We start from the raw sequence: 15699 nt of genomic DNA, 5'->3' as shown, positions 1-15699 counted from the left end.
CTATCTTCACATGGCATTTTAATCTTCTTATAGGACACCAGTCATATTGGATTAGGGCCCACCCTAATGACTTCACCTTAAAAAGACCCCATTTCTAAATGAGGTTACTCTTACAGGTACCAAAGGTAAGGATGTCAATATATCTTTTTAGGGGGACACAATTCAGTCCATAAAAGATAGAACCAATAATTGACAATCTTCCTTTTATTAAGGTTAGCTATATACTTGTCATATCACTTTCTCAAGATTGTAAACTTCTTAGGCATATGAGCTGAGCTCTAATAGAAGAAATACTTTGATCCTCTTTGGTAAATCCATAGTATTGTTAGAATTATTGTTTTAATTGTAATCACACAAAACTTTTTTTGTCAGTCTCTGTCTTCCCTACTTGATTTTTTTCCCCATGAGGGCAGGGAGGCTCATTTTTACATTCTCACAGGGTTAGCACAATTAACAGGAGACAGTATTGCAGAGTGGCTAACCTTGTCATGTTTGGAAAATGATGATATGGTTTCTAATTCTGGCTGTTCTGGGTCTTAGCTGTTAACCTTAGGCAAGTGTGTTGGCTTCAGAATCCTCATCTGAAAAGAATGATAAATATCATACTCTTCTTATGGTTTGTATGAAATTAGACACATTTTGCATATTGCCTAACTGCTATTATAATTACATACTCAGTAAGTGCTTGCAGAATTGAATTCAAGGAGGCCAGGCAGTCTAGTCATAGTTCTGCCATTAAATTACTCTATTTCTTTGGGCAAGACTGCCATCTTTTCTGAGCCTTAGTTTGTTTACCTGCAAACTAAGGGAGTAGACGAGATGACTCTAAGATCCCTTCCAGTCTGTAAATTCAGCTAGTGTCTTCTTAGGACTTCAATAATACATATACACACTTACATATACACATATGTATATACATATATATATACACATACATATACAGAAATAAATAAATATATGAGACTATATATATATATATGCAGTCAGTCCTCTGTATCCATGGGTTCCACATCTGTGAATTCAATCAACAATGGATTGAAAATATTAGAAAATAAAAATGGATGGTTGTAGCTGTATTGAACATGTACAGACTTTATTTTCTTGTTATTACTTCCTAAACAATACAACTATTTACATAGCATTTACATTGTATTAGGTATTATGAGTAATCTAGAGAGGATCTGAAGTATATGGGAGGATATGTATAGATTATATGCAAGTACTACATTATTTTATATAAGGGACTTGAGCATGTGTGGATTTTGGTATCTGCAGGGATCTTGGAACCAATCCCCCACAGATATCAAGGGATGACTGGAGATATACAGATGGAGAGAGAGAGAGAGAGAAAGAAAGAGAAATATATATATATATATTTGATATATATAGCAAACCAATATATACTCGATTCTATTCTTTACTGAGGAGTCTAACAAATAGTATGGATTTATTAGAGGGCTATATTGTTATTGGTTTCTCTCCTGTGCTTACTACCCTGAACTGTATATATTTGACTTATGTCAATTAAATAAAATTTGAGAAACATTTATGGCTGCCTATTGTAAGTCAGGCTCTGTGCTAGGTTATGGGCACCCAGAAATGACTGGTATACTATTCCCTGTGTTACATTTGAATCTCAAAACAATTGAGATTTCATATCTTTTTTTACAAATTGTAAACAGGAAAAGAAATAAAATAGAGGATTCTGGTTTTCTAAGAAGTTACTTTACTGCTCTTCTGTAGTTCCTTCTGCTACACTCACGCACACACACACACACACAACTTTCTAGACTCTGAAAACAAAAGTGGAGAAGGTGAGGAACATTCCAACTGTTGCTTCCTGCTGGCCTTTCTCTGCTGATCCACTTACCATTCTCAAAGACAAGTCCCCTATAGGGGGCAGAGCTAATCCAGGCAGCTCCAGTTGGTAAGCAGAGTGGAGGAGTGTCTATTTGGGGAACACTAAGGTGAAAGTTCTCCTTAGAGCTCGTTCATCCACAACTGGATATGGCTTATCACCTTTATTCAATGGGTTGCATTGGGACCTCCCTAGTCGGTAATATTTGAACTGGGATTTGGAGAGAGAGAGAGAGAAGACAAATGAAACAGGCCAAGGGGAACAGTGTTTTGGGCAGAAGAAGCAGTGAGTGCAAAAGCCCTCAGGAGGAACTGCTTCCTGCTGGAGAAACAGAAGGAAGGCCAGCGTGACCAGGGTGATATGAAGTTGTAGAATCTGCTAGAACATGCAGGACCTTGAAGGATAGGGTAAGGAGTCTGGATTTTATTCGAAGCCCTGGGGAAAATCACTTAGATTTCCTGCAGGTGTTTTGTTGTTCCAAGTATTACACAAAATTCCAGTCCACAAACAGGTTTCTTGCTTTCTAAGAAGTTACTTTCTACAGCCCTGAAGCCCTTGCCAATTCTGTGGGGCTGCCTGCCCACGCCCATTGGGCAAGAGTTAAGATTAAGTAAAAAACAAGCCCTGAGTGTGACGCAGGATGCTAAGTAAAGGAAGAGGAAGGAACTCTGTCATTTGTTTACCTTGAATTTTGATAAAAGATTTGGATTTCGAAATAGGACTGTGTGTGTGGTAGAGAAGGGTAGGGGTAATAAGTGAATTAGACACTGGAAAACTGCCACTTTAGAAACAGTGGATTTCAAAAGAACACACCAATGCCCTTCACCATCATAAAAGTTAATGGCTCCTTTCTGCTGCTACATTATTTTGTGGAGACTTCAGAAGATCTTTTTGAGGAGAAAAAAAAAGATAAAGAAATATGAAAGAATTGCCTAAAAGAATGAAAACAAAAATCACATTAAGCAAAATAAAATCTTAGCCTGTAAACAAATACCAAACAGCCAATGGATAAGCCAATAATTCTCATTGGTAAGCATAAACAGAAGTATGAGGACCTTTAAAACCATAAGACATTATGAACTAAATGTGATTTGCTTTTTAAAATTCTTTGCGAATTGCTGATACTTTAAAAGTTGACCAAATAATACATGAATGAGTACTTACTATAAAAGATTCAAGCTATATATGGCATACACTTTGAACTTTCCTACCCGTCTTCTCCCACAATGGTTCAAGAAGTAACCACTATTCTATTAACAGGCTGGTATATATCTTTCTAGTCTTTTTTTTATGTCTATACATGTTAGTGTACATATATGTATGTGAACTTTAAGAAAAAATATAAATGGGATCACACCATACCTATTATTCTACCGTTTTCTCCACTTTGTCTTAAAAATCTTTATGAGCATATGAATGTTTATTGTATACTTTTCAATAGGTGCAAAGTATTCCATTGAATTAAATTACCATAAATTATTTAACCAGTTCCCTATTATTGTAAATTTAAAACTCTGGTTTTTTGCAATCACAAACAATGCCACAAGAATCATTCTTGAACTGTTTTTTGCACATATGGAAGTATTTCCATAGGGTCAATTCTCTCTTTTTTTTTTTTTTTTCTTGAGACAGGGTCTTGCTCCATCACCCAGGCTGGAGTGCAGTGGCTCCACCATGGCTCACTGCAACCTCTGCCTCCTGGGTCCAAACCATTCTCTTGCCTCAGCCTCCTGAGTAGCTGGGATTACAGGCACCTGCCACCACGCCTGGCTAATTTTTGTATTTTTAGTGGAAATGGGGTTTCACCATGTTGGCAAAGCTGGTCTCGAACTCGTGACCTCAGGTAATCCACCCAACTCGGCCTCCCGAAGTGCTGGGATTACAGGTGTGAGGCCCTGCACCCTGCCCTAAGGGTCAATTCTTAAAAGAAGATTCACTACCATTAACTGTCAAAAGTGTAACCCATTACATGTTGCACATTTAAAATTTTGATACTGTCAAATTACCCCTCTGTTATTCTGTCTTTATTGATTTGTATTCCTACCAAAAGTGTTTAAGTGCTCCCTTACTTGCAATTTTGCCAATACTGGATTTCACTAACCTTTATTATTTTTGTTTATTTGATGAGCAAAAAGTAGTATCTATTTCAGTTTTTGCTTTCCTGATTACTAATTAGGGTGAGTTCCTTTAATAAATCTATCGACAATTTGTATTTCACCTGTAAATTATCTGTTCCTAGCCTTTGCTATTTAAAAATACTTTGTTGAGAAGTATAATTTTAAAAACTCTATTACAACCATTGAGCAATTGTCTGTCACAAATAATTTCTTGCTATCTTTCACTTAGCTTTCACCTATGAACATTATAGCTTTCATTGAACAGAAGTTTTTCATCTTTACATTGCTAATGCTTTCTGGGCTCTTATGTATTGTTAGGAAAAGCATTCCCAACCTAATTATATTAAATATTCTATATTTTCTGCTATTCTTTTGTAGATTTTAAATTATTTTTACTTTTCTAACTCCTTAAGCTGCCTGGAAATTACTATTATATTATCATAAAAAGCTAAGATTTAATTTTTTTCAAATGGGTTCCAGTCTTATTTATTGGAAGATATATTCTTTTCCTAATACATTGAAATAACTTCTTGGAAATATAAATTTCTACATATGCATGTGTAGGTTTAGGGAGTCTCTATTCTTTGATAATATTGTATTTATAGACATTCTTTTTATTGACCTTTCCTATTTGACAATACAGTTCTGACCCATATAATATTAAAGATAGATTTCCCAATGCCCATCCTTACCCCCATCTCTTACCTCTTTTATTTTCAGATTTTTCTTGGCTAGTCTTGTGCACTTTCTCTTTCAGATGAGTGTAAGAACTTGTGTCAAATTTTATAAACAAGCAAGCAAACACACAAAACCTATAGAGATTTTGACTTGCAGTGAACTGTTTTAGAACATTTGGGAATAATAAACGTCTTTACAAGATGGGCTCTTCTCATATGAGAACATGGCATGCCTTTCCTTAGTCTGGACTCTAGAATTTTCTTCATAACATCTTAAGAATGCTTGCTAAATTCATTTCTGTTTTATGACTTTTTGGCTATTTTGATATGTCTTTCTCCCATTCTTGTAAGTTCTTTTGTAATAAGATAATATTATAATATAATATATTAACAAATATATAACATAACTGCTATTGTATAAGAAGCTTGTTTCTTTATATTTGTATGTTGTCTTTTGAATGCTATACTTCAGAAAAATTCTTACCAGGTTTTTGTTCTTCATGAATTGTCCTTGATAATCTAGTTTTGAAGCCATATAATCAACAAACTTGACAGTTTCATTGTGTTTCTTTATAAATTCTATATTTTTTGTTTGTGATATACTGTAAAATTGTGAAGAGTGATGATGGTTATGGTCATCATGGTCTGCCTTCTTACAATAATGAAAATATTTACATTTCAATATTAAGGTCAATGTTGGGTGGGTATTTCTGGTAGATACTCTTCATTATGTTAAGGTATTTTTCCTTCGATTCCCAGCTTACTTGGAATTTTAAAAGCAAAAATCAATCTTAATAGCATCAACATCTATTACATTGAATTTAATTTCTTTTTAATGCAGAAATTTAGTGATTTTATTTTATTGCCTAAGGTCATGCTCTTTGCCTCAAATAGATTTGAATGAACTCATTTCAATAAATTATTCCTGCCGGGCGTGGTGGCTCACACCTGTAATCCCAGCACTTTGGGAGGCCGAGGTGGGTGGATTACAAGGTCAGGAGATCAAGACCATCCTGGCTAACACAGTGAAACCCCGTCTCTACCAAAAATACAAAAAAATTAGCTGGGCGTGGTGGCAGGCGCCTGTGGTCCCAGCTACTTGGGAGGCTGAGGCAGGAGAATGGCGTGAACTTGGGAGGCAGAGCTTGCAGTGAGCCGAGATTGCACCACTGCCCTCCAGCCTGGGTGACAGAGCAAGACTCCGTCTCAAATAAGTAAATAAATAAATAAATAAAATAAAATAAATTATTCCTATATTCAAATAGAAACAGCCCTCTTCACTGAAGCCAATTTCTGTTGGGTGTGGCTAATATAATTCATTTATTTCATGGTTGTTATGGCAGCAAGATGAAGATTTATATGCATCAGGTTAAAAATAAAACTAAATGAAAATTATCTATCCATCTCTCTATATAGACAGGTAAATCTCTATATGCCTCTATATCTTGATCTTGATATTTATACTTGATTGGACATATTCTTAAATATTTTATTAATCAAGTAACTTTAAAATAAAAATAGCTACTTTTTAAAAAATACAATAGTCCTCAAAGAAGGAAAATACTCCTGGTAATAAGTGGTCAACAAATTATATATTTCTCTTAAAGCTTTAATCTTTCTTGGAAAGGCATCTTCATATTATAGAACAATTCCCTTAGTACAAAAATGTTGTTCATTCCAGTTGAGTTAAACCCTCTCTACCTTTGTGTTAATAGGTTAATGAACAAAAGATTGTTTTGAATGAATTTTAAACAAATCCAGCATTAGGGTTCCTTTAACTATTGGTTATCCTGGTTACTTTGTGTTTCTTTTTAAAGGGATTTTTACTGTTAGGGCTTTATCTCTCCAAAAAGGTGATAGTCTGTAGAAATTGGGGAACTCATTAGAGGGCTGACACTTTTTTTTTTTTAACAGAGGGATTCAATAGTCTACTGTTCTTCACACTCTATGTGAAGAGTAATTTCTGTTTTCTATGAGCCTGTATTTTCATTCAGTTTTATTTGTTAACCCAATTAAATCATGTGGTATGAATGGGAACACAATATAAAGCAAAGCAATTACAACTACAATGGTTGATGTCAGGGCTGAAAGTCTCAGAATCCTCCTCTCGTGCCTTTTTCTTTTTCTTCTTCTTCCCTTATTTCCCAGGACATTCAAAGGATCTCTTTACATTTTCATGAGTACAGTTTTAAAATCATTGCATAGACTATCTCTTAAGACTCAAACAACCTGCATTCACAGAGCATTTTGTATAGATATATGGATAAGTCCACAGGAGAAGCTGCCTTTTAAAACCTATGCACATCCTGACTGCTTCCAAGTGGCCCCAATACTACTGTGTAGCTTCAGCATGGACCCTTCAACATGGAGCCATCTCTGCCATACGCCCAACATGCTCAAAGTACTCCCCCTAAACCTGAAATAGATAAAGTAGCAAATGGAATATTTAAAAATGCAGTTAATGATGTTTCTATGTGATAAGTGCACCGAATGAATGTGTCTACTTTTACATCTAAAAGAATGTTGAAATTATCTTACTGAGTTATTTCATGAAACACTGATCTAGATAATCTATTTAAAGCCCCAATTGAATTTAGTGGCTTAATCCTTTGAATGATATTGCAATCTACCCATAGCTTCATGATTTGATTGAATTAAACTTGAATAAATCAGAAAATTGTTTCCTTGCACTTGTATTAAAAACATAATAGATTTGATGTATTGCTACCTATTATTTATATTAGGTTCAAAGTTTTTCTTTGTGCTGTTTTAAATATGCATGTCACAACTCTAAGCCAATATTTGGCTTATATCACACTAGGATTTCTAATATAGGGTCTTTATGACCTTTGTTTCTGTTAGTTTCCTTTCCTGAGCTGCCTATTTTTCAGGGCTTGTCCTAGGTACAGATTTTTAGTTTGTCCTTTTCTGAAGAAGGCTATTACTCTCTGGGGAGTAGTGTTCATAATTCCAATGATCCACACTGAGTTGGATGAGGACATCTGTCTACCCAGCTCCATCACTCAAATAAGGTGATACATAGGACAGAGCAGTTTTCACAGTTAGTGGATCCTCATATATGAGAGTAACTTTACTAAACTAAATTTACCTTATATAAATTCAAAGGCACAATATTCAAATATTGTCTGTGTGACTTTAACACATCTCCTACATCATTCCAGAGACCCAAATAAAAACTTCCCTTCCAAATGAAGGCAAAAGGCCAAAATAAAACAAATTAGCAAACCAAACCACAACAAAACAAAATCCTATGATGTTCCAGGAAGCCAGATAAAATCTTCTTGTGTAAATAAAGGCAAATGGCAAAAATAAAACAAACAAAAAACTCAACAACTATCTTAAGATCAGAAAGGCATAGAGGAAGTCTCATTTTTTAAGCAACCAGTTACTCTTCTTCCATGTCTTACAATAATCCAGAAATTTCAGATATTGGCTCTGATGATGGTTTTCAAACACATCCTGATATTCAATGGTAAGGAATTCACATGTACTGTGTAGCCTTTATACTTCTCCAGGGTGAGCAAGGGCATCCTTGCTGCACATAGAGGCACTTGGTAATGAATAGGGCTATTTATATAGAATTCGTGTTATTTCCTTTTTTAGCTTTTCCTTTTGAAGTCTTGTTACTTAAAACAAAATTCAGTAGATATAGCTTACTTTATACCATGTGCTATTCATGGGCTACTCTGTCTATTTTTTCCTGCAATTTTTTTTGTTTTAGATATGTGAACACTAAGGTTTAGAGAGTGTATTAGTCAGTTCAAGCCACCATAACCAATACCATAGCATAAAAAATACCATAGACTGGGTGGCTTTAAACAGTAGAAATTTATTTTCTCACAGTTTTAGATGCTGGGAAGTCCAAGATTGAGGTGCTGGCAGATTCAATTCCTGGTGAGGGCTCTCTCCCTGGCTTGCAGGTGGCTGCCTTCTTGCTGTGTCCTCATATGGTGGAGAGAGAGCCCTCGGCCACCTCTTCCTATGAGGGCACTAATCTTATCAGATCTGAGCCTTACCCTTATGACTTCATTTAACCTTAAATGATTCATTAACCTCCTTATAGGCCCTATCTCTAAATACAGACACATTGAAGCTCAGGGCTTTAATGTATGAATTTTTGGGGGACACAACTCAGTCCATAGCCTTTAAAGCAGCAGAGCTAGGATTTGAATCTAAGTAGTGTGACACTGGAACCCTCTTGTCAACGCTCTTACAGCTGCCTAAGATTTTCATGGATGATTGTAAGGTTGGCTCAGTTTGTCTTGCAAACCTTTCTACCTTTCTTTCTCTGTTCCTTGCTTTAGGTATATTCCTCTCACCCAACTCTACCAAATCTCCATGTTGTAGGCCCTCAGTGTTCATCTCATTTGTACTAAAGATTAATTCCTTCCAAGGGTATTTGCATATTTATGAACAAAATGTTCCAAATAAGAGCTTTGCCCCACATAACAAATATTAGCTTTTAGAGCATATGGCAGATGAGACGTATTTTTAAGAGACTCTGTCCTCATCTCTCAGATCACCCCTTAGTGAAAATTGTAGTGCTTTGGAATATGAGCTTGTAGTACATACATTTCCAACCAAATTAATTTTTTTCCTTATTAATACCACAGAACACTATTGTTTAATCATTTTGTTTAATATCTACCTTTCTCTTTTTATTAACATTTATTGGACAATTTTTGTATGTAGGACATAAAGTATACATTTAAAGATGAAAGATGTTCCTTGCTTTCAAGGAAATTGGACATTAGTAGAGAAACAGGTTTGTATACAATTAACTATTGCCCTAACTAGAATATATTAAGTCTCAAAAGAAGAATCTAAAAGAATGATATGACATTTCAGAGAATGAAATCAGATAATATAAAATAATTTTTATTTTATTTTATTTTGTGAACATTGAGATACTCCTGAAATCTTTTGAGTACCTAGGTAGCTTGATCCAATTCATTTCCAGAATCACCTCTCTAAAATAAACGGGATGCTGAAGGGGAAGAGAGTCTGGTCTATTATAATTTTCCTGAGGTAAATCCTGAAAGAAAAGAGACGTTCTAAACAGTAGAACACCTTTGTAAGTCAAGGATTTGTTTTTTGGAAGTCACATTCCCCTTAAAAGATTACTGTTTCTCCACCCTTTATCACAAGGGACACTTTTGATCAGGATATTAATGACTGGCATGACACAGGCATTGACAGAACAGGTAACTGACCAATAAAAATAGACTAGGTCAAAAATTTGTAATTAACAGGTGTGACCATATTGATATGGGTTGGCTGGATGTCAGAGCTGCTTTTGACCCTTGTTTTGTATCCAGGGATCCCATTATTTGAAAAATTTTACTTGTTAACACATTTCATGAGTTAAGTAATAAGTAAATTATTTTCCAATTTCTTAATTGAATGATGATCTATGATTTACATCAGCTTAAGGTCAGTATAACAATGAATTGGTACAATTTTAGTAGTCATTTATAAAAATGGGTGAGTCAGTTGGCCTAAGTGGGTGGCCTTATATTAAGCAAATGTATAATTTCCATTTGGCATTTTAAAATATTAAGAATAAATATTAAAAATATTTACCTAGCTTTATCAAATTCCTAGGGTACAGTGGACTGCTGTCGTCCATTAATAGTGTTGATTTAATTTATGTGCCTCTTAGCCTGAAAATGTTTTTAAAATCAATCTCTCTCTCTGTCTTCCTAATACACACACCCCCCATATACCTGTATACATATCTGTACATATCTATAAATATAGATTTTACGTGAATATCTTTATAATTGATGTATTCTTTAGTTGCCAAGGTATTTACCACTCCCTTTTGCCTTACACGTTTATGTTGCTCACCTGGCTTCTGAAAACATATGTGTTTTTAATTCCCGATTTAGACCGTTATATGTTTTTGGTGATATTACTTTGTCCATGTGAAAATTCAATTCCAGTATAATGAGTCATGCTGTGACAGAGTTTTTAAAATCTACAATTGGCTTCAACTTTTGAAGCACTATTAATTCAGATTTTACTATTTATATTTGGCAATTTCTGCTTGAGTTGAATTCATCTTCACTTCCAGTACACACACATTCCATTTTAGTTCAAAGATTTGCTAACTCTTTTAAATGCTAGTATTGATCTTCAGAGATTTTAAAAAGCACATTTGACTTTTTGTGCCATATAAAACTTCTCTTTTTGACTTTTGTTTCGATTCTTCCTTTTACTTGCCTCCCCTACTCCTCCACTGAAACCAGTTCTCTCAAAACTACCTGCCCCCAACCTCAGCCAAAGGAAAAAAAAAAAAAAGCATCTGTGATCTTGAGTACTTGGTGATGGTGCCCTTGACCCATATGCACATGCAGGGACCAACAGGCAACGTTCTTGGTGCCACCTTGGTTTGCCTGTTACCTTCCGGCCCACTCCTTTCCTCCCCTGGGACCACTTGCTGATGCTGCCGCAAAGTCTCGTCTAAGAAATGGTGACATTGTGCCCTAAATATGCTGGCTTTCCCTTCCCATTGTACTTTGTAAAGATCATGGGTAATTTCAGTAAGGACAAAGTAGTAAAAGGACAACCAGAAGAATGCTGAATGGTTACAACCCCAGTGGCAGACATAATGTCTTTTTGATGAACATGAATGATCTAGGGTATACTTCAGGGAAAGTACAGTATTACAAGGACTTCGAGAGAGAACATTATGACCGGCACCTGCAATTCTTGCCTATATTCACAAGAACTGAATGTCCTCATGTGCTGACTTCTGCATTGCAATGCTAATGTTAAGTAAGAGAATGGATGGGAAACAAATGGTAGCACTTGGGGACATTTTTCTTTCTTCTCTAAAGGAAAAAATGGCAAATGGTGGTGTGAATGCAACTTGCCACAGAACATAAAAGCGTAAGAATTCCGGCTGCTTGAGGTGAAAAAATAAGTTGATTTTTCTTTAAATTGTAAAAACTAGCTCCAGGTTCTCTCAGGAGCTTAAAGAAAAAAAGCTTTGAGAAATGGGAGTGAATTGCAAGATAGGGTTTGTGTAACAAGTTCCTCAAACCACAGAGGTCACATGGGCTCTTTCTGCTTTGCTACTTTTGATTACTTGTCAGAGTTGTACTTTTAGCTTCCCCCATCCTGCAAGGCCACTCAACCATGTGCTAGCTGGAGTGATCTTTATTCACAATGTCTTTACAAAGGCTCCTGCAACACAGCAGCAATGGCAATTTGGCGGACTTCTGCACTGGGTCAGCGTATAGCTCTTACTCCACACTCACAGGCAGCCTTACGATGGATGATAATAGAAGGATTCAAATGCTGGCAGACACAGTGGCTACTCTGCCTCGGGGACGAAAGCAGGTATGATTGCTATTTTGTACCCTTTAGAGTGTTCACATTCTCTTGAGGGCAGAGTGATATGTTTGTCTGACTTCATACTAATAGTGATATTTTAGAGGCTTTGGAATTACTGGCTGATTATTATGGGTGAAGGAGGTGAGATGCTCAGGGAGCTAGGTGAACCAGTCCAAAGATTTCAGACCACAATCAAACTTTTTTTTTCAAGGCAAAAATTAAGATTGTTTTTCTTATTTGAAGAAGTGCTCAGGTAAAATAAACATCATTGAGCATAAAAAACTTGAAGTTGGTTTATATAGATACAACCAGTGTGAGAATTAATTATCTTTTCCCCATTGTGTCTCCATTGATTCTTTCCCTTCCATCCTTACTTGCAGTCCTTGATGGTCATTTCAGTTCATAATCAAATAAGAAATACTTTTTCTGAGGACAAATTTTGTTGACTAATTATCTTCAGCTCTAGGTTGCTGGCACATACCTCAGGCTATTGGAAAGTAAGATTTTTTTTTTGGATAGATGAGTGCCAGATTGAATTCAGCTCACCACTTAGTGTCTGTGGGATCTTGAGCAAGCCACTTGCCTCTCTAAGCTTCAGTTTCATTTTTTCTAAAATGGAGTTCATAATAGAACCACCCTTATTGGGTTCTTATGTTGGTTAAATAAGGAACTGTGCAGTGCCTAACACAGTGACTGGCATTCAGTGTGTGCTTATTAAATGCTAGATTATGCCATTTTAATATTTTTGTTGCAAAGTTTGTCTCTAGGGATGAAAACTCATTTGGAAAAATCTATGTCTAACTGAATTTATTTTGATTTTTTCGTTCTTCAATTTCTAACATGTAAAAAAAATTTTTTTAACCATAATACCTCCTCAGGATTTTTTTAAACAACTTGCTCTAAATCCCCAGGTACATATTTGAATTTCGATGTAACATTTCTACAGAAAATATTTAGAATTGCCATAGAGCAAGAATTTGTGTGCTTAAGTCTTGCATGTACAATCATGTGCTTCTCTTAAGCCTTCTAAATTCAGAATTCGAGAGGTATGGCATAGTGGGAGAGACATGATCTTTTTTCAGTGATGTATATAGCGGATTCCTCGATATTTTTCAGAGTGAAGATAAGAGCATAATTTTCCATGATTTGGATTATTGGTTGTTCTCAATCTAAAGTGCTTTGATGATACAAAGTTTAATGTAATGATGAACATTTTATCAATCTACCACCTGTCTGAAGATAAAGCAACATGAGAAATGCTGACATCTTTTTTCAGTTTTCAGATATAAAGCCGTCAGATTGTCTTTATATTTGCCATGAAGCTATCACACTAACTATGGTTCACTTGATTAGGCTATGATTTTTTTTTTTTTTTTGGCTGGAGACTGTGGGTACTTTTTCAATCAGGGTGGGAACTTTCCACCCTCTATGTCCTCCATACCTGCAACCTTACTTATTTGGTCTACTCTCTAGCCCATGCAATTCAATGCAATAGATGGTTTCTGAGCACCTACAAGGAGACAGACATTGTGCTAAGTGTAGGAGGTAAAAAGACGAGAAGGGAATGTTTCCTACCCATATACTGTTTACAATTCAGTAAGCAGAAAGAATGGGTTTTCTGCAAAGTAAAACAACATGAATACTCTCATCCAAGTGAAACATCTTTAAATATAGCCTTGGAAATAGATATTCGAGATATTGGAGTGTATTCCAGATATTGAAGGGTATTCCAGAGCAAGGGAGAAATTGAAGCTGAGGCATAGATCCTGGTGCCTGGAGGACTTTTTTGTGTAACAACACAATATTAAGTGTGTCAGGAGAACCTGGTTAGTGTGTAGGAGGTGAGAGGAGATCTCAGCACTGGGCTGCTTTACAGAACACTTGGACAACTTCCCCTGGAAAAGCCGGCACGAGGGCCACTGAATGTGTTTGAGAAGTAGAGGATTTCAGGAACCTTATTGTAGAAATGTAGTGGATTAGTGAGTAGAGACTAGTGGTGAGGGAGGAACTTTTGCAGTAGTTGGAGAAAGAGGAAATGGGTGAACAGAAAGGAGACTGAAAGTCTTTAATACGAAAGGGACTGAAGACGGAGGAGTCACATCTGGTTTTAAGCCAGAGTGAAGATAGCGTGAACAGAAAGAAGGCAATCAGTAGGAGAGGCTGATTATCAGAGGAGGATAAAGAGAGGGATTTTGGCATATGAAATACACGTGTGTGTGTGTGCATATGCACATGTACACATATGCACACAGGCACACACACATCCCCATACTAATTAATTTATGCAGATGTTCTCATATTTTCTAGGTCTTCTCATTCCCCTTCTCTCAAATTCTTTCATGTGGTAGACTTTCCATATTCAAACAGCTTTTTCTTACTGTTGTGAGAATTGCTTTAAAAAATAGCAAAACAAAACTTCTTGTACATGATAGTTCTGATTCCGTACAATTATCATCAATGAGACTTGATGCAAGTTTATCCCAACATTTCACAATCTTCCAAATGGATGTTCATTTCCTTTAACTGGTTTTTAGAGAATAATCACCCATTTGGCACTGACTAAATTGCAGGCAACAAGATCCTTGTGAGGCAATCACATGAGCAGGTGTTTCTCTGCCTACTGTTATTTTCAACACTTTCAGGGCTGACGTCAACAGCTCATACTTCTTGTTGTTGTTGGCTTTGGTTTCTGCAAAGCTATATCTGGTTGGCTTGTAGTTTCAAATTAGTCTTCAGAATCAATTGGGTGTTTACATTCAGAATTATTTAAAAATAGATTTCCCTGTGTGCATATTATCTCACTACCTGTACTGATAGGAGTGTCAGACACCCCAGTATGGCTTCTACTTGTGAACATAGTTTTAGGACAAAAGATAAAAAAATCTTTGCAATGGAAAGCTCAGTAGGAAGGAGACAGGAGGATTAAGGACAGTATCTATCAATGATGCCAAAGAAGTAGTGATTGTCTTACACCCACTTTCATAACTGTAGTACGTTGCTTTTGGAAAGCAGTTTTTACAGAATGCTATAGTGAGAACCAGGGACCTGACAAACAAGTCCACAAACTTCAGTGGTACCACAGACTGACTCTCTTTTCCTAATTTTCTTTTAGTTATCACATTATTGCTAAATAGGCAACTTTTGACAGGCTGATTTCATCTACAAGTTCAGATAGGGAATGTGTGCTCTGCTCTGGGATGTGTACACTGCTGGGCTGGGCTCTGCCCTGCAGCAACTTTCACGGTGTGTCTGGCCACACACCCATCAGGTGCCGTAACTCCCAATTGTCCTGAACTACACCAAAGGATTTTAATCACCTCATGACAATTTTAGGTAGAAAACTGTGCTAATTTCACTACAAAAGACTTTGAAAATTATTCTTTAATCCATATTGTGGCATGCATGGTCAATATCCAATAATTTTTCTTGAAGAGTCTGTGAGCCTACAATCAGACCTCACTTGGAAATGGCGGTATTGTATTTCGGTTTCTCCGGGCACTTAACATTAGGAAATTAAGTTCAGCTCCATTATTTTGTTGCATCTTTGAATAGTCTGTGGAGCGTTGATATCCTAATGCTCCTTACTTAAAAGGGGGTGGGAGTTGCATGGAAGAATTGGGGAGTGAGGCAGGGGACTGGAAAGGGAGCAGAGCACATAATTTTGGGGCCTTTGAAACAAATAACA

The 15699-nt window shown here is 36.2% G+C and overlaps 1 protein-coding gene across 1 annotated transcript in view; it reads left to right on the top strand.

Annotated features, from left to right (window-relative positions):
- Window positions 1–11737: 11737 nt before the first annotated feature.
- CYTIP (cytohesin 1 interacting protein) overlaps window positions 11738–15699 on the top strand; it is a 29421-nt gene continuing 25459 nt past the window's right edge. The window contains exon 1 of the mRNA XM_024243362.3: window positions 11738–12020. Within this exon, the coding sequence (XP_024099130.2) occupies window positions 11847–12020 (174 nt within the window). The 5' untranslated portion in view covers window positions 11738–11846. The remainder of the gene's footprint in view (window positions 12021–15699) is intronic.

This window comes from Pongo abelii, chromosome 11, assembly GCF_028885655.2.
Source record: "Pongo abelii isolate AG06213 chromosome 11, NHGRI_mPonAbe1-v2.0_pri, whole genome shotgun sequence".
In the NCBI taxonomy this organism is placed as follows: Eukaryota; Metazoa; Chordata; class Mammalia; order Primates; family Hominidae; genus Pongo; species Pongo abelii.
This window is presented reverse-complemented; position numbering and strand designations above follow the sequence as displayed.